General features: G+C 40.8%; 1 protein-coding gene across 4 annotated transcripts; it reads left to right on the top strand.

Annotated features, from left to right (window-relative positions):
- The first annotated feature begins 1,444 nt into the window (after positions 1-1,444).
- On the top strand, positions 1,445-24,506 carry ago4 (argonaute RISC component 4). 4 transcript variants are annotated; one of them, XM_087835414.1, is made up of 21 exons: positions 1,445-1,638; positions 7,731-7,902; positions 8,021-8,141; positions 8,869-9,050; positions 9,440-9,576; positions 11,053-11,187; positions 11,773-11,860; positions 12,008-12,155; positions 12,327-12,446; positions 12,728-12,856; positions 14,538-14,612; positions 16,541-16,582; positions 17,417-17,550; positions 18,266-18,450; positions 18,546-18,705; positions 18,953-19,124; positions 19,263-19,406; positions 19,522-19,656; positions 19,742-19,843; positions 20,067-20,266; positions 20,547-24,506. In XM_087835414.1, the coding sequence occupies exons 1-21, from the start codon at positions 1,620-1,622 to the stop codon at positions 20,653-20,655; spliced, it is 2,709 nt and encodes a 902-aa protein (XP_087691540.1). In that variant the 5' UTR covers positions 1,445-1,619; the 3' UTR covers positions 20,656-24,506. The 4 variants fall into 4 exon arrangements, with proteins under 4 accessions (XP_087691540.1, XP_006794413.1, XP_006794414.1 ...); XM_006794350.3 differs by lacking the exons at positions 14,538-14,612; positions 16,541-16,582 and having other exon boundaries at positions 12,728-12,889; positions 17,402-17,550; XM_006794351.3 differs by lacking the exons at positions 14,538-14,612; positions 16,541-16,582 and having other exon boundaries at positions 12,728-12,889.
- Positions 24,507-24,773: the final 267 nt, after the last annotated feature.

Here is a 24,773-nt window from a genome sequence, read left to right on the forward strand (position 1 = left end):
GGGGTGGGGGGTGTCTCCAGGTTAATCAAAGAGAAACATTGATTCTTCAATCAGTTTTTTCAGCTCTGCTATATAGTTGAACAGATAATTCGTAATGATCAATCAACAACTGACACTAACACAATGTTCCACTCCAAACCAAATACTTACCAGTAAGCGAATTTATTTCAACATCTTGCACTGTGAACCACTGCACAGAGAGCAAGAACCAAACTGGAGTCCTACTCCTTGAATGCACATACTTGGCCATTAGGTTTTTATTTCCAATTTACAGCATTTTAAAAAAAGCATTTTATCATTCTAATATTGTTTCAGTTTTATTGACACCAAGTTTTTTAGAACTTTCAGATGTGACTTCTTAAGACAACTGCGCATGCGTGTCCAGGTGAAAAAAGGTATATAGCAGGGGTTTAAGCGCAGGTTTTTATTTCAGTGTGGAGGTATCCTACTGGAGGAGGTGGAGTAGCAACAATGGCACTGCCTAAGAGCACGGAGCTGGTACCACGGAGCGAGAATCGTGTGGGGCTGTTATTGAGCGTATCGTCCAATTATAGCTTCTTGACAGCAGAAACCATGAACTGGGAGTTGTTGCAGAAAAAATACGGTTATATTTTAAGGCGGTTCCTGGAGCGTTATGTACTACCAAAGCAAGGCAACGGAAGAGGGAGGAGGTATGAAGACCGGTTTGGATTTAGAAGAGGTAAGTATGCCCAGATCTTGCCTTGGGTTTCTCTTCTTTATTTTTATTTTGTGACCGTGTTTCTACAAGTCCCAACTAAACCTTCAAAGGAAAAACAAAAACATTCAAATTTAAATCTTAAACTCGAACAGCAACGTGTTTGGGGGTCTTAACCCCCCTCTCAAAATAAAAATAAGATTTCTTATGATATAATCCAAGCAAATAACAAAAACACAAACGGATGAAAAGCTACTACCTTTTATTCTGCTTTATTCCTAAAATAAAGCAGGGCATGTGCAGCTTGCTTGGAAAGTATCACTTAAAAAAGATTCTCAGTTTGAAAAAACAAAACAAAAAAAACTTACACAGGATTTGCTTTAAATGGTTTGATGTCTCACAGCATAATTAAGCATTAAGAAACTTTGATATTTTTTTTATTTGGTGTAACAAATATTTAGTATATACTCGGCTTACAGACAGAAACTTTATTAATCCCACACTGGAGACGTTCAGACGTCGAATGAATGAGAAAATGAATTGAAGATATAATAGAAAAATGAATGAATACAAGGGTAATTTGTACAGTGTACAAAATGTTATTATACATATTGATGCTATATTGTTTAAGATGTATTTAATTTTAAATCATAAACAAAGCCACTTAGAGTATAACTAGTAAAAACAACTGCTTGCATCTCTGCGGTAGCCTACGGTGGATTTTGCCACTTGTAACCGACGCATGCGCATATCCAAACCGTCAGCAGCATCGGCAGCGGCGGTAGCTCAGTTCAGGTCAGCCCAGTCAGCAGTCGTCCACGCGTCTATCTATACTCCCGTTTCTTAAATTTAGCCACTTTCAAGCTTCGAGATACCGCCCCCAATTTCAGCGTCGGTACGGAGCCGCCAGGCCGGGACAGAGACGGAGAGAGAGGCCTCGGCCATGGAAGCGCTCGGACCCGGTAAGGAAAGCGAGAGCGGAGCGAGGAGCTGTGAGCGCGAGCCGTGTGTGGGGCGCGTGTGTGCAAATGCGTCGCTTCACTGGGGGCCGTGGCTGCAGCGAGGCCTCGCTGTGACGGGAAAACAAGCCGAGGCCCAAGCCTGTGTTTGTGTACATACTCGTAGTACGTTAATTACATCGAACCAAGGGGGGCTGCTTTTCCTGTTAGTACCGGAGGGGGTTGTTTTTGTCCACTCTCCCGCCGTGTCCGAGGGTTATATTTATGTCAGGCACGCTCTACTCGTCGTGTCGGGGCTGGCATTGTGTGAGTGGGGATTTAACTGGGACCTTCCTTCCTTCCGCGTCGTGCTGTGTTTACGTTGTTTGGTTTCGCTGTGTTTATTCGGCGATTCACGCCTTTACGACCCGATTTCTTCAAGGGGACCGCGCGTTTGCGTCGAAATACGGCGGAATATAACGTGTTTTTGCAAAATCCCCCTCTCAGTTAAATCATATAAATCTGCCTGCATCGCCATCAGGAGCAGGCAAGCTCGTCTCTTACACCCCCCTCCCCGCCCGTCCAAGATGACAGCGATGGGTTGGGAAGACAAAATGAATGCCAACAAAACACGTTTACTCTGCAGATGTGGTGATTTTGTGGGGTTTTTTAATGTGAGGTGGTCATCGGTTTGCGCGCCTCTCCTTGGGCAGCAGCCATGCGCCCGTGAGAGCACAGCAGGGATGGATGGCGCTCTTATCGATCAGATCTGCAGGCCAGCTCCATTATAGTCTCCTATATGATAACAAAGGCACGTATTTTGATGCAATAAAGGCATGCAGTGGGAAGTCAAATCATGCACCTGTGCGGTCAGCAGTCCAATATGCAATGTTATTGTCACAAAGCAGCAAAATATGTTTAGGTCATATTCCCCCCCCCACCCCACTGGAGACATTGTGTTCTTTTTTTGTGTGTGTGGGAAACGCGCCTTTTCATAAACGAAGCATCTTGCAACAGAAAAAAACAGTCTTCATGCGACAGCATTGACATGGTTTATTATTTATTTATTTATTTATTTATTGACTTTCTAAATGACCACACATTTCCCCCGCAAGCATCAGAAGAAAGGTAGTGGCATTAGGAAGCACTAGATGTGTTATTTAAACAGGAAATGTGCTCCTGCAGAAAATGTTAAATGGATGCAAGAAGCTGTGAGGGTCCAGGATTATTGGGGACAATGCATCCTATCTATCCTTCAGGGGTGTGTTTGGATCATTGTTGCACATAATGAAATGAAATAATGACTCAAAGTAATCAGCATTTATTATTATTATTATACATTAGTGATTGCCTATTGTGCCTGCTGTGTGTACCTTGCTACAGCAAGTGTTTAGGTTGTGGAGTGTGAATTGAGATTTTCTATCAAAGCCTTTGTTTACACGTTCATAGATGCAGACGTAACAATGAGATTTTTTGTGATGAATATAAATATGATCTGTGAACACTGTTCTAGAATTTCTCTTTTTGGCATGTTTGTAAAGCTTTGCTGCCCTTTTCAAAGGCAGTGCTTAATCTTATTAATAATAATATATTATTAATATAATGCAAACTGGCCACGGTGCAGGTGTGAATAGTGAATGCATAATGGTGATGATGTTGAAGTAACTGTAAATCTGAATGGATTACAAATAAGTTGGACTCAAAATTTCTATACATGCTTAATATCTAATCATGTAATCACCAAAATAAACGCAAAGCTTTAATATTGTGACGGCCTTAGTTGCAGTTTTTAACTCTTCTAAATTACAGTTACAGTAATGTCTTAGCCCATTCTGTGTGTCTGCTGTCTCCTGTTTAGTCGTGCTTCAACAATACTCATGTTCAGTGGTGGGGATTTCTTCAAACACAGGAAAGATGTAAAGCAGACGGTCAACTGTCTGTTCTTAGAGGTGTGAAATGCAGCAGTGAGTGGCCTATTCAGTGGCAGAATTCTGAATTGGGTTGTTGTTGTCTCGAAATTGTGGTGGAGTCACACAACATGATGAATATGCAGAGATGAGTGAAAAGACAAAAGCCTGGAGGACACTGAGTGAAACTGAGAGGAAGCGTAGTAATTTTGAAGTTTAAGATCCCATTTGGAAAATGCATTAATTTGTAATGGTAAACATGGTCAGTAAGACATCCTGTGTTACATTTAAAATCATCTAAGTCAGCTTGCCTGATTCTTCTGCACATCTCTACACTGATGTGTGGATATTTCGACATTGTGAATGGTCACTAAGCCTTTCTTAATGCATCTCCTCTTTCTCCTGTTCGGCGTAGTACCTTAATCCGGGTGATTTTCAGGTGTGGGCGTTAGTGTACTCCCTGTTCGGTGCTCTTAGTCTGACTCATCGCAGGGCCAAGCCATCATCCTCGTGCTTAGCTTTAAGCCCAGCTGTCTATGCTCCACTGTGGTTATCAGGGACATGCATAGCATTAGTAGGCTCTACAGTGCATTAGTAGGAAACCCTACTCAGAAAGTGTGAGTACACTGCACACGATCTAATGGTTTGTCTAAATTAGATCAGTGAAGAGTTGGGGGTGGGGTGTTACAGTAAGATAGGCAGGCGGAAATCTTTGTCTCATGTTTATGGTCAGTTTGGATTTAAGCTTCAAAAAGGAAGGCTTGTTAGCCTTTAGTGCATCTGTCATTTTGTGTGTAAGGGGGGAAAGTTAATTTCACTTCCTCTGTGACTCAAAGTAGATGCAGCTCTGTCTCATTTGGAGCAGAAGCACAAATTATGGAGGAAGCTCGCTGTAAATGTGATAGCTGCTATTTATATGGTATTCAGCACGTTTAAGTACTTCATTAATGTTCTGGTTGAAAATAATGAATTAAAAGACCTTTGCAGATTGTCACTGCTGTCTTGTGTTAGTGCAGCTGACAGGTTTGCTAAAATATGTAGGCTCTGTATTAAATGTTGGTATTTATTACTGAAACTGTGCCTCGTAGCTCCATAGTGTAGTGGTTTACATATTTGCCAGACAAGAGAGAGATACCCCGGTTTGATCCCAGGAGGAAAGACGGATCCCGTTGGGGTTGTGTCAGGAAGGGCGTCTGGTGTAAAAACTGCCAAATCAAACATTTGGAGCTGCCCACTGTGGCGACCCCTTGTGAATAAAGGAGCAGTTGAAAGTGCCGTTACTGAGAATGAGCTTGTGACATTCACAAAAAACAAGACCATGTTTACTCAGAAGTTCTTTAAATTGAAATGTGTTATCCACATGTGTGGCTTAAGTTTTGTATAATGTTCAGTCACCTGGATTGTCATCCAATACTTTTTTGTTGTTGTTTTTTTTGCCTGTCCCGTTTGGTTCTTTTGCCATCAGAATTATTGTCTAAAGGCAAAGAAAGATGCCCAACGGATTTACTTCAGGATTGTCATCCAATACTAACTTAATTATTTATGTTTAACTTTAAAAGTAGATCTATATTTTGCTTGCCTGTGGCAGCAAAGCCAGCAGTTGCACTCAGATTTGCTATAAGTCGTTAGTTATTGGATTACAAGTACTTGTAAAAGAGCTGAGCTTTAGACAGTTGGTCAGACAAAACTATCAGTTTCTATCTCGTGCTGGGTGCTTTTCATATTTTACAATTTAAAGTTCATGTTGGGTCAAGTGGGGGGGGGGGGGGGGGTGTTAGTGGAGAGAAGAGTGGTTGTGGAGGAAGGATGACTTTAGGCATTTCACATTGAGACACATTTCTAAGTGTAGTAATGTAGCAGCTGAGGAGGCTAAATATAGGCACAGCTCTGTTTTTGGTGGAAGAGGAAGCCCTCAAAGTTGCTGTGCATCATGTCTATACTGAAAACACTTTCTGCTACTTTCACACTGTGGGCTGAAAACAAAAGAAATCTCTGTGCAAAGGTATCTGTGCGTATGCACAAAGGTAGACAGAATAGAAGTTATGTTTTTGCAGTTGATTGCAGGTCATCTGTTAGCTGTATAGACACAAAGTGGGATTGTTATAAGAGTGGATTATTCATGCAGATGGCTGAACGCAGAAATTTAGTCCATGCTAAGCCTGCACTAAAATAATTTGGCAAATGGGCCCATTTTCTATTGCTATGTTTGTTATAATGTATCATTATTACTTGTTGCATTATAGGAATTATTGTACATGCCTTACAGTGTCTTTGGGTTGGCTGTAGCTTAGCTGTTAGAGCAGGTCATCTGCTAATTGGAAGGTTGTTGGTTCGATCCCTCCAGTCTGCATGCCAAATGTCCTTGGGCAAAATGCTAACCCAAGTTGCTCCCCAATGTGTCCATCGGACAGTGAATGTGTGTGATTGTTAGATAGAAAGCATTTATATAGAGCATAGAGTTTTTGGGTTAGTCGGAGTAGAAAAGTGCTATACAAGATCCACCAAATCCATTTTTTCTTACACCAAGTCATTCATAATTTCTGTTTTAAATTACAAAAGTTGTACTTTATTACATTGGTTTGACTCTAGAATATATCCATCAACAAATCCGAAAAGCTGGAGCTGCTAAATGATAGTATAAGGCAGCAATGAATAAAAGTACCTCAATGAGGACTATTCCTTCCCTAGTAAAACACAGCTGCATCAAAGGTGGTGGTTTTGCAGAACTGAAGGATCAAGTGTGATAAAAACCCACGTTGGAGACAAAATGTTACATAAGCAAATTATCCTGCCTGTAAGTTGTGACATACACCAACACAAATGATGAGTACAACATATGCAGAGACGTGTAGCTTCAAGCATAATGTGGAACATTTGGTATGCCTTTTGTTGCTATCGGTAACAAGGCCAGTAGGACAAATTTAAATGACTCATCAGAGTATTTCCAGATCGTGGCAGAGAAAAGCAGACGTGCAACAAATGGCTTCTTACTTGAGCACGTATCGTCAAACATAATGTTTCATAAGAACTAATGGCTTGTTAATGTGATGGAGGAGGAGTGGGTAGAATAGAGGAGGGAGGAGGAGGGTGATCTGGGGCGCGCAAGCTAGATGAGGGCATGTTGGGAAGCGTGTTTTTAGGAAGCGATGGGGAGGGTCTCAGTTGTCTGTGCTCTCACGCTTCAGTTGTTAACTGGAGCGTGTGGGTGCACGGAGTTTAGGAGGACCCCCGCAGTCCCTTAGCTGTCAGTTGACAAAAGCATTAGGCAACATTTGGTGCTACCAGCACTTATTATATTTACACATAAATATATACATTTCCTTTTAAGAGCTTAAATTTTGTGCATGCTTTAGTTTGGCTAAAGCATTCAAAAGCTTTTTTTCCCTCCTGTAGAGAGTTGTATTAAGATATTTGATTTTTGAGCCTTTTAGGCGCTCTTGTGCCAAGTAATGCTTGGCTAGCCACATCAGCTGATGATTTTGACAGAATAAGCACCACATTCCCTCCTTCCTCCAATGTTGATGCAAATCAGTAGTGTTGATATTTGAGAGATGAATCATTATCGGGTTCACTGAAACAAGAAGCTTGAGGTCTTGTGTACATATATGTGCATATATTGTGTTCCTCAGTACTCGCGGCTTTTATGATTAAAATTGAGGCTCATGTACTAGCGTAAATTGTGTATATGTATGTTTCTGTGCGTATGGGAGTTGGATGCGGACTGTAACGGTAATCCCAGACTGTCCGCATGGCACCCCTCCATATGGTCCCACTGCTGTTTGTCTGAGAAGAGCGCTGTCTTTGTCTCGGCGTAAAGGGTGGGCACCCTGTGTGTCTGGGTGGAGCAGTGGGCGGGTTGAAGGATAATTGGAGGTCATTGTTTCGCCAGCCCCTTGTTGACCCATGTAGGTCAGGGGCCAGAGTTACGGATCAATCAAAGCATGCATGTGCCCTTCACCATTTTAGTGCATTCAAGCAGGTGTCACTAATGAGAGTTTCCAATGAGCTTGGCGTTGCGCGGTGCACATTCATCCATCAGACATGACATTTAATGGCAAGCTAAACAAGCTGTCACCACCTTTGTACACATTAAATTTAAATGCCAAATGTGCTTTATGCGAAGTTTAAAATCAGAATTGTATCAAATGTGGAAGTTAGGGAATCAATTATTTGTTATTGTGTTGCAAATTATTACTCTTTTTCTTTCAGGCCCGCCCGCCCCTACCTCTCTGTTTCAGCCTCCACGGCGTCCCGGCCTTGGCACGGTGGGGAAACCCATCCGGCTCCTTGCCAACCACTTCCAGGTGCAGATTCCCAAGATTGATGTCTATCACTATGATATTGAGATCAAGCCTGAGAAACGACCACGAAGGGTTAACAGGTAAAGATTCATGAAGATACTGATCGTTTTGATCTTTTGCTTTTGCAACCAGTCTGCCTAAATGTCTCTGAATGTTGATTATGTGCCCTGACTATCCTGTTGGACCTTGCTTCTGTAGGGAGGTGGTGGATACCATGGTCCGGCATTTCAAGATGCAGATTTTTGGTGACCGACAGCCTGGCTATGATGGGAAGAGGAACATGTACACAGCACATCCACTGCCAATAGGGAGGGACAGGGTTGGTATTTCAGGCACATAAACTGTCAGCTCTAATGCACCATAAAGGGAGAAGTTTTGTATTTAATGGCATACCTCAGTGATTGTAGATCATATTTTAAGAAGGAAATGGCAGGCATATTAAATGGGTTACTGGCTCAGCTTAAGGAGGCAGACTACATAATTGAGTGAAAGGTTTCCAACTGGATTTCTAGGAAAGTCTGGAACAGGAATGCGATCTGTGCTGGTGTGAGGGGTCTTTTAGATAGGACCTCTAATAGAAAATGCAGTATGCAGGCATTCATATTTCATCGACTATGTAATTTAAGCTGACAAAAAATCCTGATGATGAAAATTTATGTTTAAAGGAAACAATAAATTTCACCCCAATAATTTAATCTAGGTTTGTATCTTGCCAGTATCTGTGGAAATGAGATCTCAGTAATATAAAGTGGGTTACTAATATCAGAATGACCAATAAAAAAGTGTTTTGGTGCCATTTTTATGACTTACTGACATTTCATTTGCTTTATTTTGGTAACTTAAAGTCCTTTCCATCAGTTTGTCTGGTTTATACCCCTTGATTCTTCATTGGTGACTCTAGCTCATCTATTTGTAATCCGAAAAATGATTACATTCTTTGTTTTGCATTTCTGGGTTTTTTGATCATCCCTTGTCACACATTCTACAACCAATGTCCCTTCGCTGAGTTTTTGTTTTCATCATTCTTGGCCCTCTTCTGCCCTCAGGTGGATCTGGAGGTCACTCTACCTGGTGAGGGGAAAGATCAGACGTTCAAGGTGTCCTTGCAGTGGGTTTCTGTGGTGAGTCTTCAGATGCTGCTGGAAGCCCTGTCAGGTCACCTTAACGAGGTGCCAGAGGACTCCGTTCAGGCTCTGGATGTCATCACAAGGCATCTGCCTTCCATGAGGTATGGCTTTTCACCCATGACTTACAAACGCATCACCAGTTGATTCACGTTTTTTCTACAGTGTTGTTGATATAATCTAATGTCAGAATAATGGCTTAAATTTTCCCTGAAAGCTGTTATAACTTAGTAATGTATGTATTTAGAAGAGAAGGACTTAAACATATCAAGAATTCATTGTACTAAGAATATCCAGATCAATAGAGCAGTTATTAGCATGCTCATATGCCCACTTTTGTCTTGCAGACTAATTCAGACTAATGCATCTGGACTCTTTTAATTGCATGTTTTAAAAATGTACCTTAATGGTTAAGTGAACATCTGGTTTGTTAATAAATGAAAAAATAATTCGATAATATAAAACTTAAAATTTGTTTTTCGGTTACACACAGGTACACTCCAGTGGGGCGATCGTTTTTCTCTCCTCCGGAGGGTTACTACCATCCTCTTGGTGGAGGCAGGGAGGTGTGGTTTGGTTTCCATCAGTCTGTCCGTCCTGCCATGTGGAACATGATGCTCAACATCGATGGTACGAACAGATTTTTCTGCAGCTATGATTTGAAATTTTATTGATTTGAAAACATCTAAAATTAGATTTTTATGTGATGTAAGGACGCTCACTGGCCACCCAGTTAACTACCAATTGGAGTAAATATCTAACTGGCCAATCTTGACAGCATATCACTGCAGTTAGGCATGTACACATGGTCAAGAGTACCTCCTTGAAGTTCAGTGTCAGAATGGAGAAAAGTGACAAGCATGAGTGAACGTGGCATGGTTATTGGTGCCTGACAGGTTGATATGAGTATTTCTGAAACTGCTCATCTACTGTGATGTTCCCACACAACCATCTCTAGTTTTACAGCAAATGGTCTGAAAGAGAAAATATCCAGCGAATGGCAGTTCTCTGGGTGAAAATGTCTTGTTGATAACAGAGGTAAAAGGAAAATTGCCAGACTACTTTGAGCTGAGGAAGGCAACAGTAACTCAAATAACCACTTGTTATCAAACAAGAGCAGGAAGTGCACTTCAAAGTTTGAAGCTGATGGGCTACAGCAGCCAAAAAAAACCACACCGTGCCACTCTTGTCAGCTGAGAGCAGGAAACTGAGGCTGCAGTTCACACAGGTTCGCTGAAGCTGTACAAAAGATTGGAAAAATGTTGCTTTGATCAATCATTCTTAATTTCTGCCGTGACAGTTGAATGATAGAGTTTGAATCTTGCATTAAACTGATTTCTTGAACATGACAATGAGTTGACTTTACTCAAATGGCCTCAGTTAGTGGATCTCAGTCCAATCCCCAATAGAAAGATGTGACGCAGTGACAAATTGCAACTGTGCTATGCTATCAGTTCACTATGGATGAAAATGCTGCAGGAATATTTCCAGCACCTTGTTGAATCTTTGCTACCAAGAATTAACAGTTCTGAATTAAAAACAGGGTCCACCACAGTACTAGCAAGATGTGCCTAATGAAATAAGCAAGTGCTTACAACTAGAATACATTTTTGCATATTTCTTACAGTGTCAGGACTCCCATTAGACTAGAAACACTGACTTTCTTTGGTAAAAACAGTCGTAAGTATTACAATGCAATTCATATGAAGTTTCAGTATGTTAGCAAAGCATCATAATATATTATGTTGCTTTATAAGATACATTACAAATCATGTTGTGTTTATAATATGAATCTGAAAAGGTAAATAAAGGTAGATAATTAAGGGTAAAAGTGAAAGGTGCCCTAAACACAAGTATATCCATTGAACTTTTGCACCTGTAACGTACAGCTCAAGGTATTGGTTCACAGTAGAAGCACACAAGGCTGTTATGCGTTTGGTCTTGAAATAGCTAAGTTGACAAAGAAATTTCTGTCAGGTCCAGATTTTTAATTGGTTGGTTCGTCTTGGCTTTTCTGTATTGACTGCTATTGACATTTTTCCTCAGTTACTGATTTATAAAACCAGTTGAATAACTTTCTTTTTTCCTTTTTTTTTTTCTTAACAGTATCAGCTACTGCTTTCTACCGTGCTCAGCCTGTGATCGAGTTCATGTGCGAGGTGCTTGATATACAAAACATCAATGAACAGACCAAACCACTGACTGACTCACAACGTGTCAAGTTCACCAAGGAAATAAGAGGTGAGCACTCACAACCACCAACTGAATTAAGAGCTTAGAATCTGCCAGACCGGGGAGGTCAGTGACACACATTATCACGTTATGAATGACTTTGGACTCTTTAACTCTTCAGCACTCCATAAAAAGTTACAAAGAAACCCACTCTGGTAACTGGGTCATGCAGTCCTGCTACATCTAAATCAACTGGCGGAAATCAAAGTGCTTTCTCTTTAAGCAAAAATGCAGAAACATTTCTTTGACCAGTTTTGATCTTTCTGTAGCCTCACATGTTGTAACTGGTAGTTGCACAACAAAGAGCAGAAGCTGCTGACATGTTTTTGTTGAAATTCAGAACCAGATAGTTAAACTTGAAATTAAACTTTTTCTTTGTTCTTCACTTGTAAGCGTTCTCTAGCCTATGTGGGGCTTGTATAAGCACACTTTTCTGTCTAAAGAAAAGGCATAGCTAGCTGGAGTGTCAGCATTGATATTTCTTATGGCCTCAAAAAACCAGACTGCTAAACCTGCTAAAGGCAAACACAGTAATGTGTTTTAAAAATTTTTTTATCCAGACATTGCAATTATTCTTGGTGTGTTTTTAAACAGGTTTGAAAGTTGAGGTCACACACTGTGGTCAGATGAAGAGGAAGTATCGAGTTTGCAATGTCACGCGCCGACCTGCCAGCCACCAGACGTAAGTAGCAATCCTGCACTCATCAGCAAAAGCAGTCATAGCCTTTTAAACCTTGTAAATGTAGAATTAAACTATAAACATTTTCTTATTTATTCATACTCATGGAGACTTCAATGTGGCTTGCCCACATTTTCCATTTATGCACAGGTTCCCCTTACAGCTTGAGAACGGCCAGGCCATGGAGTGCACAGTAGCTCAGTATTTCAAGCAGAAGTACAATCTACAGCTCAAGTATCCACACTTACCCTGTTTGCAAGTAGGACAGGAACAGAAGCACACCTACCTTCCCCTAGAGGTGAGAAAACCCCCTTTTGTTTTTGGAGGGGGGGGGAGAGATAGAAAATGTTCTCACACAGTATACCTTTAATACCAAGTTGTGACATTTTTTTCTTTTCTGATTGCCCACTGCTGCTCCTCTTATCAGATTTTTGTTTAATTAATGAAATGCCCATTCCTCCTCCTGCAGGTCTGTAACATAGTAGCAGGCCAGCGCTGTATCAAGAAACTGACCGACAACCAGACATCAACCATGATTAAAGCTACAGCTCGTTCAGCCCCCGACAGACAGGAAGAGATCAGCAGATTGGTGAGAGTTGGTTCCCTGTATGAGGAGGCATTGGGGGCTGGATCATCATGCTATATTTTTAATTGTTTGCTTAGTTATATCAACTGCTTCAAACCCAACCATGTCTAAAGGAAAATTAGAAATTTGAGTGTCGTGACTTGAGTGTATTTATTTAAAAGGGACAATGAACACAGTTGTCATTGTCAGTATGCTAGATTTATCTGTACATTTTCAAATGCCAGTCCCTGGCAGGTTGATTGTATTGTGAGTCCTGTGAACTTGTCTTCCTTTCCCTTTCTCAGGTCAAAAGTAACAGCATGGTCGGGGGCCCCGACCCTTACCTGAAGGAATTTGGTATTGTTGTGCATAATGACATGACAGAGGTGACAGGGCGTGTCCTCCCAGCGCCCATGCTACAGTATGGGGGCCGGGTGAGTACAGACACAGGGAGGGACTGTGGCAGGGTGAGTACTGGGCAGGGGACTGCATTCTCAGGGCGCAAGCCCGTTGGGAATGCACAGGGTGGGCGTGGGACGGGCTTCAGAGTGAATGCTGTGACATGGGGATGTTCCAGGTCTGCAGAGGTTTTACAGCTAAGGATTGAGATGCTTATAATCTTTTAAATACAGTTAAATTAAAATATCCAAAGTGATTAATGACTTGAGTACATGCTGAATAGTCTACCCATTACACATACATTTAACTGGAAGTATAGATGATACAGTAGTCGGCTTTAACATATGCACACTTGTAAGACCTGGACCTTTCCCATGTTATAATCCTGTGGTGCATCTCAGATGTCTACTAAGTGTCTCCTTTTGCATATTCTTCCCCTCATTAAGACAGCTTCAGGATGTAAAGATCTAAATGATATTGCATTGACTGCTTTCTGTAAGTGGAAGAAATGAGATGAGGAGCCTGTGGACCACTGAGATACGCCCACTGAATTTCACATCAGCCATTTGAGGATCTAAAGTTGAGAAGCCTAAAGTCAGTGTTTAGTGTCACGAAGGTGGCTCTTTTGACCTGGCTAGAAGCGTTTAGTTTTGGTTTTAAATCTTCATTTTGTCATTTTTGCTGTATTCTGTAACTGTTTCCTGGAGGAACACCATGTGTATATAAGCAACTGAAGCAGAATTTATGGTTCAGCAGGGAGAGCGTGTTCACAGACCGCGGACGGTCTGGGGATGGCCCATCTGCCTGCAGAGGGCTCTGTGTATGGAAGCAGTGTACAAAGTATGTGGTACAGCCGGTCTGCGGGCCACTCTTGCTTGTGCTGTTGTTGGTCCGTCAGCCAGTAGTGGAGAAGAGCGAAGTTACAACATACAAACTGCTAAAGTGAAACGGAGTGTTAAACATGAAGTTTCCACTGCAGCCACTGTCGGTACTCTTCATGCTTTGTCTTTAAAAAAGTACAGCGTGAATATAGAGCAAAATGTTGTTGTTTTGCGGTTTTTCCCAGTGAACTCCGCTGTCGCTCACTTCTCTATTCCGGCTCACTTGTCAAGCAGTCAGCTTTGGCAGTGGCATACAGCATCTGCTTCCAGCGACATGCAGTTGAATTTTGGAGAACTGCATGGGAGCCCATCTGCAGTGAGTGAAAGCCCCTCTCCCCCGCTGTACGAGTGGTAACGTCTACACAGACGGACATATTTGCTCGACCATAAATTATGCTTTAAGTTGTGCCTTAACCAACACCACTGAATGTATCTGTTCCATTAGCTGCTATTAGAGTAGTTAAAATAATCAGCCACATTTGTAGGCTGTTAATCACAGAACATTCAGCTGTTTCAATTTCACTTTGATTTCACAAATCAAAGTGATTTTTCCACATCTATTTTTTTTTTTTTTTTTTAAAGGCTGAGACAGTCAAATGTGGCTGTTTAGATGTATGCATGTTAAAGTTTCTGAACTCTAATGTGCAGCTGCCTTTTTAGAAGTAAATGGCTGCAGTAACAATGCACTGAGTGGTTAAAATAATCAACTTGAGGTTATACATTTTAGCACTCTGTGCACTTGTGGTGATCACATCACAAGGTGAGCAGTTTTCTCCAGCATTATTGTCATGTGTAGCAAGTGTGTCATTTCACTTATTTCTTTTGTTCTTTATAGATTTCAGACAGTGCTTCAGCTGATCCACTTTGTGCAGAGGAAGAGTCAAATGACCCATCAAACGACCCCTTTTATGTGAGGCGCAAAAACCCTGAGTTAACAAAGTTAATACCCACCGTCGGGATATTTATCTCTGACTGGTGTTTTAGGTTGTGTCAAGTCAGCTAATGCAATGAAAGCCTGGATATGTTCAATTTCTTTACCGCTCTGTTAGGATCTGTGATGCTGGATGGCATCACTTGCATCTACCTAGCTAAAAGAAGGAATTTAATAAATAGCCAAATAGCAATAAGTTATTCGCCTTCGATATCTTGACTATTGCCTGGTAAGGCATGTGAGGCTGAATTGGGATTCAAGGATTGTGTGTAAAGGTGGGGGGTAATGGAAATGCTGCCAACCGGAAGACGATAAGACTCTTATCCATGCAGGGATAAAGTAAAATTAGTCTTCACTTCCACTCTTTGTGCCTGTGGAGTGAATGTGAATCTATTTTTCATATGAAAATTAGAAGGTTAATATAAATACTACAGGGGCTGGATTAAAACTCCCCACTCACTGGCAGTGTGCAATGATTCTGCTAAGATAAGATTAAATTTTAATGATCCCTGTGGGGAAATATTGGCTCAGTCTTTGGCCAGCTTGTTTGTAGAGTTCTCTGGCGCCTTTACTTTTTTTTTTTTTTTTAAAGAGGCATATTCTCATTTGGGAGGTGGGGGAAGTACCAGTGCCAAGCTTAAATCCACTTCTGACTGCCTCAACTATACATTGCTTCATAAACCCAAGATCCTGAAAGAACACTGAATGATTTGGCCATTTGCCTGCTGGGATATTGAGTCTAATCAGCTTCTAGCATAAGTGCCCCCAATGCATACAGAAAGCTTTTTTCCAATTTCTGTGATCACTTTGTATGAATGAAATGCGCACATTTCATTCTATTCAACGTGATATAATTCTGCCGCCTTTTTTCTGTGTAATATGCGCTGAAGTTTTTATTAGTCTGAACAACCTGTAAACATGTATTATCTTTTGCTTTTTGCTTTTTACTTCTTCTTTTTTTTTTTTTAATACATTTTTCAGGTTGTGTTGAAAAGAGATGGAGAACCACTAAACTTTTGGCATTCGACTGAAGTTCCATGTGGCCACTCAGTTTGAAGAACAAAGCTCCTAATGGCCTTTGGCAAATCTTATTAACTTAATTGAAAGGTTCCCTTTGAATTTCCATTTGCAACCTAACTGAAACTAGAAGTGCTCAGTGTCTCTTTAAGTGGATGCAATACTCATTATACTCATATTACTCATTAGGACCCCTGATATGAAACAATATAAGAAAACAGGTTATTTCTTAGCAATTTAAAAAGAATAAAGTCTTTTTTTTTTTTTTTTAAATTAAATTTATCTATTTATTTTTTTGCGCGCAATACGTTTACATGACTGACCAAATTGGCACTAGCCTTTGTGGGACCAAGTCATTATTTTTGGCAGCAGGGTAACAATCTACCTCAGAAAACACCCCCCACACCACAACTATGGACTCACCCAGCCCTGGTGACTTCAAGGCAAACCTAGATACTGCTAGCTTTAATTGGTGAATCAACATGTTGAACTTGTACTGAGAGTTGGCAGCGAACCAACTGATGTTGTTACAGTTGTAGCCACATTAAGTTAAACTCATTAAATTTGTCAGTAATTTGCATGTCACAGCTCAACAGCATGATATCTTTAGAAATGGTTAACTAGTCTGTACTACAGTGTCTCAACATTTGCCTTTAACACATTGAGCTTTAGCATAACAGAAGGAAGATATTTAACTATGTATGTGTACTTGACCACTGTTTCAACAGCCCCATCATCTGTCAGAGGCAGCAAGGATGGACCCAGACCAATTTGGATGGGCATCCTGCCCCATCTAAACTGACAGTTTCCCAGATTTTAGCTAAAAGTGAACCATTACAGAGTGAATATGATGCAAATAATGACTTTCTATGTGTTTCAAATTCATTTAGGATAAAATGCAAGCAGCTGTGGCAGACTTACTAGATGTAGAGGTAAAGCGTATCCCACCACACCCACTGCCCCAAACACTTGGTTGAAGAGTAGGTATACTTCAGTTGGCCAGGACTTTGTTCAGTTGACTGCAGCCTTCAAAACTGAGACTTTTTTTTTTCTTACACAAGTCTGGTGATGCCAAAATAAATGTCACGTGTTAACACCCTTTTTTTTTTTTTCTCTATAAGCAATGGTAAAACTGGTATTGAGGTATCAAAAATTTTAGCCTTTTAACACGTGTACAGTGTTCCGAGCCAATGTACAGTGTTTACAGGCATGTTCAGCTGTGTGTTAACCCTCTGAGGTCAAAGGATGTGGATAAAGAAAATTAAGGGAACACTTTGAAAATCTTAAATTTGATCTATCTAAGCCCTTAAAGGGAATAAATGATATTTTTCACTGACTGTTACGTCCTCATGTTCTCAGCAACTTATGCAGTGAAAGATTTTTGCTCCGAAATGTAATTTGAGTGCCAATGTGTAATTTTGAAGTGTTCCCTTATTTTTTGAGTGGTCAGTGTGCATATAACTCTAACCCTATCTCACTTTTACATTTTTGGATTAAAAAAAATGTTTTCACATGTTTTGGCAACCAGTGGACAAAATTCTCATACACACAAACTTTTTTACACATTTTTACTTAACAAAGTCCTATATTTTTTTTTTATTTTTATTTTTATATTTTTTTTTCCTCTTCAACATAGGGTTAGGGTTAACCTTAAGGATGATTGGACTTCAGAGGGTTAATGCTTTGTTTGCTTGTAATTGTTGCAGCTTTTGTATTGGCTCATCCAACTGCAGGGTTGACTAAGAGTGTAGGGGCTCTCTCCGCAGAATAAAACAGTGGCGACGCCCAATCAGGGCGTGTGGGACATGAGGGGCAAGCAGTTCTACGCCGGCATAGAGATCAAGGTCTGGGCTGTGGCCTGCTTCGCTCCACAAAAACAATGTCGTGAGGACCTCCTCAAGTAAGCTTTTAACGGCTGTTATACATTTCTTTAAAATGTTGCACTAACATTTACACTTATATTAAACACTCAGTGCTACCGTTAAATGTCTGGATTTTATTTCTGTGCACAAAAATATGAAACATGTTCTGTAAATGAGAACTCACTTTTAATACTCCTTCAACTCTTTAGATTAAGCTGCTCAATTTTTTATTTATTTTTTTCTTCTTTTTCCCCCAACGGCATCATCACTGTTTGGGTGCAGCATGAGAAAACCCAGATTCTGAAGAGTGCAACGATTTTAAACAGTTAACATCATATAGACATACAATCATTGATATAACATGTTGGCATTACTACTAACTAAACTACAAATCGAGAATATTTATACGCAAACGGTTTTTTCACAGCCATAGATGGGAATTGCCCACGACCCTGAATTGAATAAGGGACAGTGACTGGATAGATGGGAATTTCCATTTTCTAGCCAGTCACTTTAAATGTAATACATTGGAGACTGCTGCAACTGCCAGTGCTTCTCCTGTGTTTGTGCTTTACACAAGTGTAAAAAGAAAAAACAAACTCCCAGTGCACAATTAGTTAGATTTTTACTGCTGTACGCCGCAGTTTTAACACCTGAGTGTGTGTGAGATCAGGTTAAAGCTGTCTCCTGCTAATGATTTGTGTTTGATCATACATCCTAACTGATTTATAATAAACTCTTGGGTTTTAACAGGAGCTTCACTGACCAGCTGCGAAAAATTTCAAAGGATGCTGGGATGCCCATTCAAGGCCAGCCTTGTTTCTGTAAATATGCCCAAGGAGCTGATAGCGTGGAGCCCATGTTTAAACACCTTAAGATGTCTTACGTTGGTCTGCAGCTGATTGTGGTCATCCTTCCTGGCAAAACACCGGTCTACGGTAAGGAACTTTTCTTCATTTTTATTTTCTTGTTTCTTATATGGATTAAACAATATTGTGACTGTAATCTTGGTCATGTTGGTTTTCTTGTGCAGCTGAGGTAAAGCGGGTGGGAGACACCCTCCTCGGTATGGCCACCCAGTGCGTGCAGGTGAAGAACGTGGTGAAGACTTCCCCTCAGACCCTCTCCAACCTCTGCCTCAAGATTAACGCCAAGCTAGGAGGCATCAACAATGTCTTGGTGCCTCATCAGAGGTCAGAAAGAATTCTAATTTTGTCACAGAGATGCAATTTCTTCTCTTGAATGGTGAAGATTGTTTAAATGTTCTCTGGAAAATGAAAGCTTCCTTGGTAATCATGTGGGACAGAAAGACTCTTTCATTTGTTTTTTTTTTTAGCAAACATGTGAAGATTATTAATTATACTGTTATGTTACGGTATTAGTGCTTTTTATGCAGTATGAAATTAAAAATGAAGCATACTCCTATTTGTTTTTTTTCAGGCCCTCCGTGTTCCAGCAGCCTGTCATCTTCCTGGGTGCTGATGTCACACATCCTCCAGCGGGTGACGGGAAAAAACCGTCCATCGCAGCTGTGGTGGGAAGCATGGATGGCCACCCAAGCCGGTACTGTGCCACGGTGCGAGTCCAGACGTCTCGACAAGACATGTCCCAGGTAACTACAGATGTGCCGGAAACTGACACAGATGGTCGTTATAAAACAGAGGTGACCCAGCTCACGTCCATTAAACCAAAGTTTGCTCACTTTTTAATACTTTCCTGTACTAACTCCAGATTTGTTTTGCATCTTCAGGAGCAGCTCTTCAGCCAGGAAGTTATCCAAGACCTTACCAACATGGTCAGAGAACTGCTAATCCAGTTTTACAAGTCAACACGCTTCAAGCCCACACGCATCATCTATTATCGTGGTGGTGTGTCAGAGGGACAAATGAAACAGGTAATACTGGCAGCATGTAGAAATTACAAACCATAAAGTTAACAGAATGATGACATGTAAAATCAAACACTTTTGAGTTTTGTGTTATTTCATTAAATTATTTTTGGTATTTCAGGTAGCATGGCCCGAGCTGATAGCCATCAGGAAGGCCTGCATCAGTCTGGAGGAGGATTACAGGCCTGGCATTACCTACATCGTTGTCCAGAAACGTCACCATACTCGTCTCTTCTGCTCTGACAAAGCTGAGAGGGTTAGCAGTTTACCCAGATGTGTGCATTTAAGAGATATCTATTGGTCAATCCGTTCCCTAAGTCTGACTTTATTACCCCTTGCAGGTTGGGAAGAGTGGTAACGTTCCAGCTGGCACCACAGTGGACAGCACCATCACACACCCGTCCGAATTTGATTTCTACCTGTGCAGCCATGCTGGGATCCAGGTGAGCTTACATGATAATAAAGGAAATTGAGTGAAATTTGTGTCCAGGTTATTAACTTTTTGCAGTGGAATAGCTTCCAGAGCATTGGGAGGGTGGACAAAGATTAGAGCAACAAACAGATTTCAGGCAAATCGGTGGTTGTGAGTGAGCTGGAATAGAGCAGGAAGTCATTTCATGAAGTTGTAATGCAGTATTGACATTGTTGCATTGCTTTCTCTTTCAGGGAACCAGTCGCCCCTCCCACTACCACGTCTTGTGGGATGACAACTGTTTCACGGCCGATGAACTGCAGCTCCTTACCTACCAGCTGTGCCACACCTATGTTCGCTGCACACGCTCAGTTTCCATCCCGGCCCCAGCCTACTATGCCAGGTTGGTGGCTTTCCGAGCCCGCTACCACCTGGTGGACAAAGACCATGACAGGTAAGGGAGCCTCATATGTAACTACAACAATGTCATTATCAGATAAAACATAAATGAGTGTTTAAGATGTTTCTAAAACCTTTCAAATTAACCACATTGTTTAAGTTCTAATGTAAAACGTTTTATTGGTTTTTAATATAGAAGTCTGTGCATCAACTCACTTTAACCTATTAGTTTAAAACTCTAAAACACCTAAAAGCTAAATTATTAAATGGCTTTCTAATTGGTGCTAATGGTACAGAAAGGAAAACTGTTCTGACACTACTTTTTTGTCTTGCAGCGCTGAAGGCAGCCACGTCTCAGGCCAGAGTAATGGCCGAGACCCCCAGGCATTGGCAAAGGCAGTTCAAATCCACTATGATACCCAGCACACCATGTACTTTGCCTGAACAAGCCTGTCAGCCAGTCCACTTGTGGATCTACCCCATATATATATTTTTTCTTTTTAAATCCATCTGCCCCATTCCCCGTTTTCCTTCTTCCCTCTCTCCTTGTAGTCTTTTCTTCATACTCACTCTACATTTTCTGAATCTGCACCAAAGCGGCTCGTGGAGGGGGATTCATCTACATCCCAACGTCCAGCAGGCTCTGTTTCATGGAACAATTTCCAACCAGCGTTCCCAATCGAGCCGCCCTTTTAACCAGCAATCCAGCACTGCGAGCCCACAGGGGTTTACAATGCACAAAAGAGAAAAACGCGAAAAAACAAAAACAAACCATACACACATCTACGAGTTGAGCCATTATTTTGCGTTTGTTTTTGTTTTTTCTATTTGAATGTCTGTACTCATGTGTTTGTAAGATACACTGAGCGAGAGAGTGGGCAGGCGCAAACTGTGCCCGCACAGCTCTTTAGCTCTCCCAGCTAAGCAGGACTCTTATCTACTTTTACCTCAAAGCCCTTTTGGGCAAAAATCTGTCACAAGGTCTTGGGTTTATCGGGTGGTGGGGAGGGAACTCTACATGAACAGAGATGGAGGGGGGTTGACCTTTTGAGAATGATATCTATATCTATATCTATTTTCCTTTTTATGAGCGTGTGTTTTAACTTTTTCTCCTTTTTCGGTCTTTTACAAGCGAGGTGACCTGGGTGTCCATACCCATTGCGACTTTCCTCCCATCTTAGCGAAGAATACGCAAGTCTGTGTGTCTGTGTGTGTGCGTGCATCTCTGTATATACATTTACTGCTGTATGAGAGTGTTTGTGTGTGTGTTTCATGGCAGGCCACTGAATTGTAAAGGGAAATCAAGGAGATAACTGCTGTAAATGCCTCAGATTTGTTGTTTTTTATATTCACACATACAGTACATATAAGCATATATTTACATCTATAGAGCAACTTTGAGACATATGACTTAAACAGGCCTCATAGAGGCACGTGTGGGTATTTGTAGCAGTCCTGGGTCACTTATTAAATGAAATGCTTTATTACATTTAGTGGTTGTGTTAGCCTGCTGCTAGCACAGGCTGGATAGGGATTTGCACCTTTGGGAGACGGCTGCTTTCTTGTGCCTCTAAACATCCTTGAATCCCAGAGTCCATTTCAAGTAGTAACTGAAGCCAGGACTGATGTGTAGCAGTAGCAACCATGGTCTGGCCTGTGACTGGTTCAGCATTGGGACCTGTTTAAAAAGCTGAAGGCATTAAACACAGTATGTTTTTAACCGTCTTGCTTTCTGTGTGAAAAGTGGTATCCAATTTTTAAAACTTCTTTTGGGCCTGGTTTTTAAGAAGGGTTATGACACTGCTGGACATTTTTAAATTTGTGTTTTCAAGGAACCTGGAACCAACTCAATTTTGATTTTTAAGGTCTCCTTTGCTAATGTTGGCCAATTCATTGCACTGACCAGGGATGCGAAGCAGGAACCAGAGGGCACTGTCAATCTCTTACCTTTATGCATTTATACATACGAATCAACAAAGCAGATTTGTAAAAGTTTAATATAAGATGTTTTGTGGTTATCTTAAACTGTTTTAGACCTAGTAGTTTACTGTTGTTGTTCTCGTTGTTGTCACTGTTGTTACTATTGTGATCAAATTTTTAAGGTCGGCAGCGAAGCCAGTTATATAGCTACTAGTGTGATTTCAGGAATAGACTTCAGTTGTTGAGCTGCAGGTTGAGGGGTTGAGTTTTCAGATTGGAATTTATTTTCTTTCTTTTTTTTTTTTTTGTGTAGCATTCTGGTGAGAGGTAGTTCTCAGGATGGATGAATTTGCGCCTCTTCTGCAGGTTCTGATGTAACGGTGGCCGACTCTAGTTGTTTTGTAGCAGTCAGACTGGTGTAACAGGTCTGCCATGGTGGTGTACGTCCCGCACTGGGCGTTGGCTGGTTTTGATCCGATAGATGGAGACAATCGGGAAATGTTGTTATGGTAGGCAATGAGTTGAATTTAATTGTTTTTTTTAAAAAAAACAATTTTACTGGGCGTGTATGTCAGTTATACCCATCTTACAATTCTCTATTTAACAGTATTTTTTGTGCTTTTTATGCATTTTAACACTGGATTAAATTGACGGTAAATATAAGCGCTGCCCTTGGGAACCCGCCCCCCCTGCCCTCCCTTTTCTAACATGGAAACTAATGGTGACAGACGTACAATTGGCTCCCCCTAATGTTGCTTTTGGATAATAATGCAGGACAGCAGGCTTTGGGGGAAATGTGCACGCCTCATCGAGAGGGACAGCTCAGTGAAAACCCTTTTGTAATAAACCACCCGTAAAGCAGCAGGTTTACTATGAATGAGTTTGAGCTCCGTCTTGATGTGGGCGTGGGCATCAAGTGGAGAAGCAGGAAATGAGTAGCAGAAGGGGGACTGGGGAGGATGTTTTCCAGGCGTTGCTTGCAATAAGTTTTAAATGATGCAGATTAGTTTTTACAGTGTGCAGTTCTGTTAGCAGATTTGCTTAAATATTCATCTGGGATCTCCAAGGGGGAATGTTTAAATCACAATATTTGGTCATTAAAATCCAGTCGGATAAAGGCTCACTCCCTGTTTATAAATATTACAAAGCAATATTAACCCAAGTTTTCAAATATGGTTAAAAACAAAGATATAATTCTACTCATTGTGATTGTTGGTCACTTGCTATCAAATCTCTGTATTTTTTTTTATTTTACTTTTATTTTTTTGGTAAACATGATTTGCTTGTATCAATCAGTGGGAATGTGCATTCGGTGGAGTAGTTGTGTAGGCTTTAGACTCTTTCTTTCAAGTAACAAAATGTAGACTTTGCTCGCCTGCATGCCAGAGTATTGTCCTTTAAAAAAAACAAAACGACAAAAAACTGAAAACCTTTTTTGGAGTCATATTTATTATGAGAGAAAAAAATATAAACTTCCTTTTTTGGGGGCGGGGGTAAATGTTTATCAATTTAGTGGGACTGTTTTAGGCTAGCAATATTTGTCTGTCTCTATCTTTAAGATGTATTTTAAAGATTCCTACACAAATGTCAGTAATTTGGGAGGTACAAGCTGTTTTTTGAGGTGAGGGCTTCTGCGCTTTGCGTCGTGTTCCAAATCAAACGAGGTACTTTCTTCAAACGTGGACCCGTTAAAGACCGAACTCCTTTCCTCTGAGCCAGGTTACTGTAGAGAGCATCCATTTCGTCTTCTCGCTCCTGGTTTGTACCTATTGCCACGCCTATTGGTGGGCGCTCTCCTGTTTCCATGGCAACTCCGCTGACCCTTCACAGATATACTTCCTCTTTTGTGTAGAGGTCCCCAAGGCATTGACGGAGCAGGATTACCTCTTTTTAACCTTTTTAAAACAAGATCCATAATTCTTTCTGTGCCCCAATGGAAAGAGCATGAATTATTTTTAAATTCCTCTCACTTTGATATATTATATCTTGACAGATTTGTAATTTGACATTGTGTATTATGTCTTTGTTTCCCTTTTTTTTTGTTACCCTTTTTCCCACTTTTTTTCTTTTTTAGGTTTGTTATAGCTCTGCTTTATTTTTTATTTTTTCCTGCTAGTGGTCTCTGAAACTGTGTGATTGTCTAATAGCAATAGAATCACAGAATCTGAGCGATCCGATTCTGGGAATCTGGTGGTTCCGATTCTGTGAATGAACGGAATCCTTTAAGTTGTCAAGGGGCAGGGTTCGTTCTGTCCCTGCCCTCAGAAGGCCATTCACTTGCTGTTATTGCTATTATGTGACATGTTGAATTGGTTTTTGTTGTTTTTTTTTTTGTTCGCCTGCAGGGAATTCTTGTGTTAATGTGCAAAGTAATAAATGGGTATTTCATGCCTATAACATAACTGTGTGCGCTCGTCATTGACATTTAGCCTGTAATATTGATTAAAAGGTGGATTTATGCCCACACAGAGCTAGATCTGCACTTGACACCAAAGCCTACATATGCATTTATTGTCACTAGATGGCATTCTTTAGCAAAGTAAATCAGATTACAGGATGATGGCACTTGGTAAAATATTAATGATGTAAGCTGTTCCTGTCCTTGGATGCATTCGAAGAACAGCTGAATAGTGTAACAATAT

Source organism: Neolamprologus brichardi, chromosome 22, assembly GCF_056152115.1.
Source record: "Neolamprologus brichardi isolate AB-2024 chromosome 22, ASM5615211v1, whole genome shotgun sequence".
In the NCBI taxonomy this organism is placed as follows: Eukaryota; Metazoa; Chordata; class Actinopteri; order Cichliformes; family Cichlidae; genus Neolamprologus; species Neolamprologus brichardi.

What these genes read in the sequence shown, in the direction of transcription:
- ago4 (XM_087835414.1), top strand. An exon ending in AGGCATCTGCCTTCCATGAG is followed by an intron (nt 9,051 to 9,439) that starts GTATGGCTTTTC and finishes GGTTACACACAG; the next exon opens with GTACACTCCAGTGGGGCGAT. An exon ending in GCAGCCATGCTGGGATCCAG is followed by an intron (nt 19,844 to 20,066) that starts GTGAGCTTACAT and finishes TTTCTCTTTCAG; the next exon opens with GGAACCAGTCGCCCCTCCCA.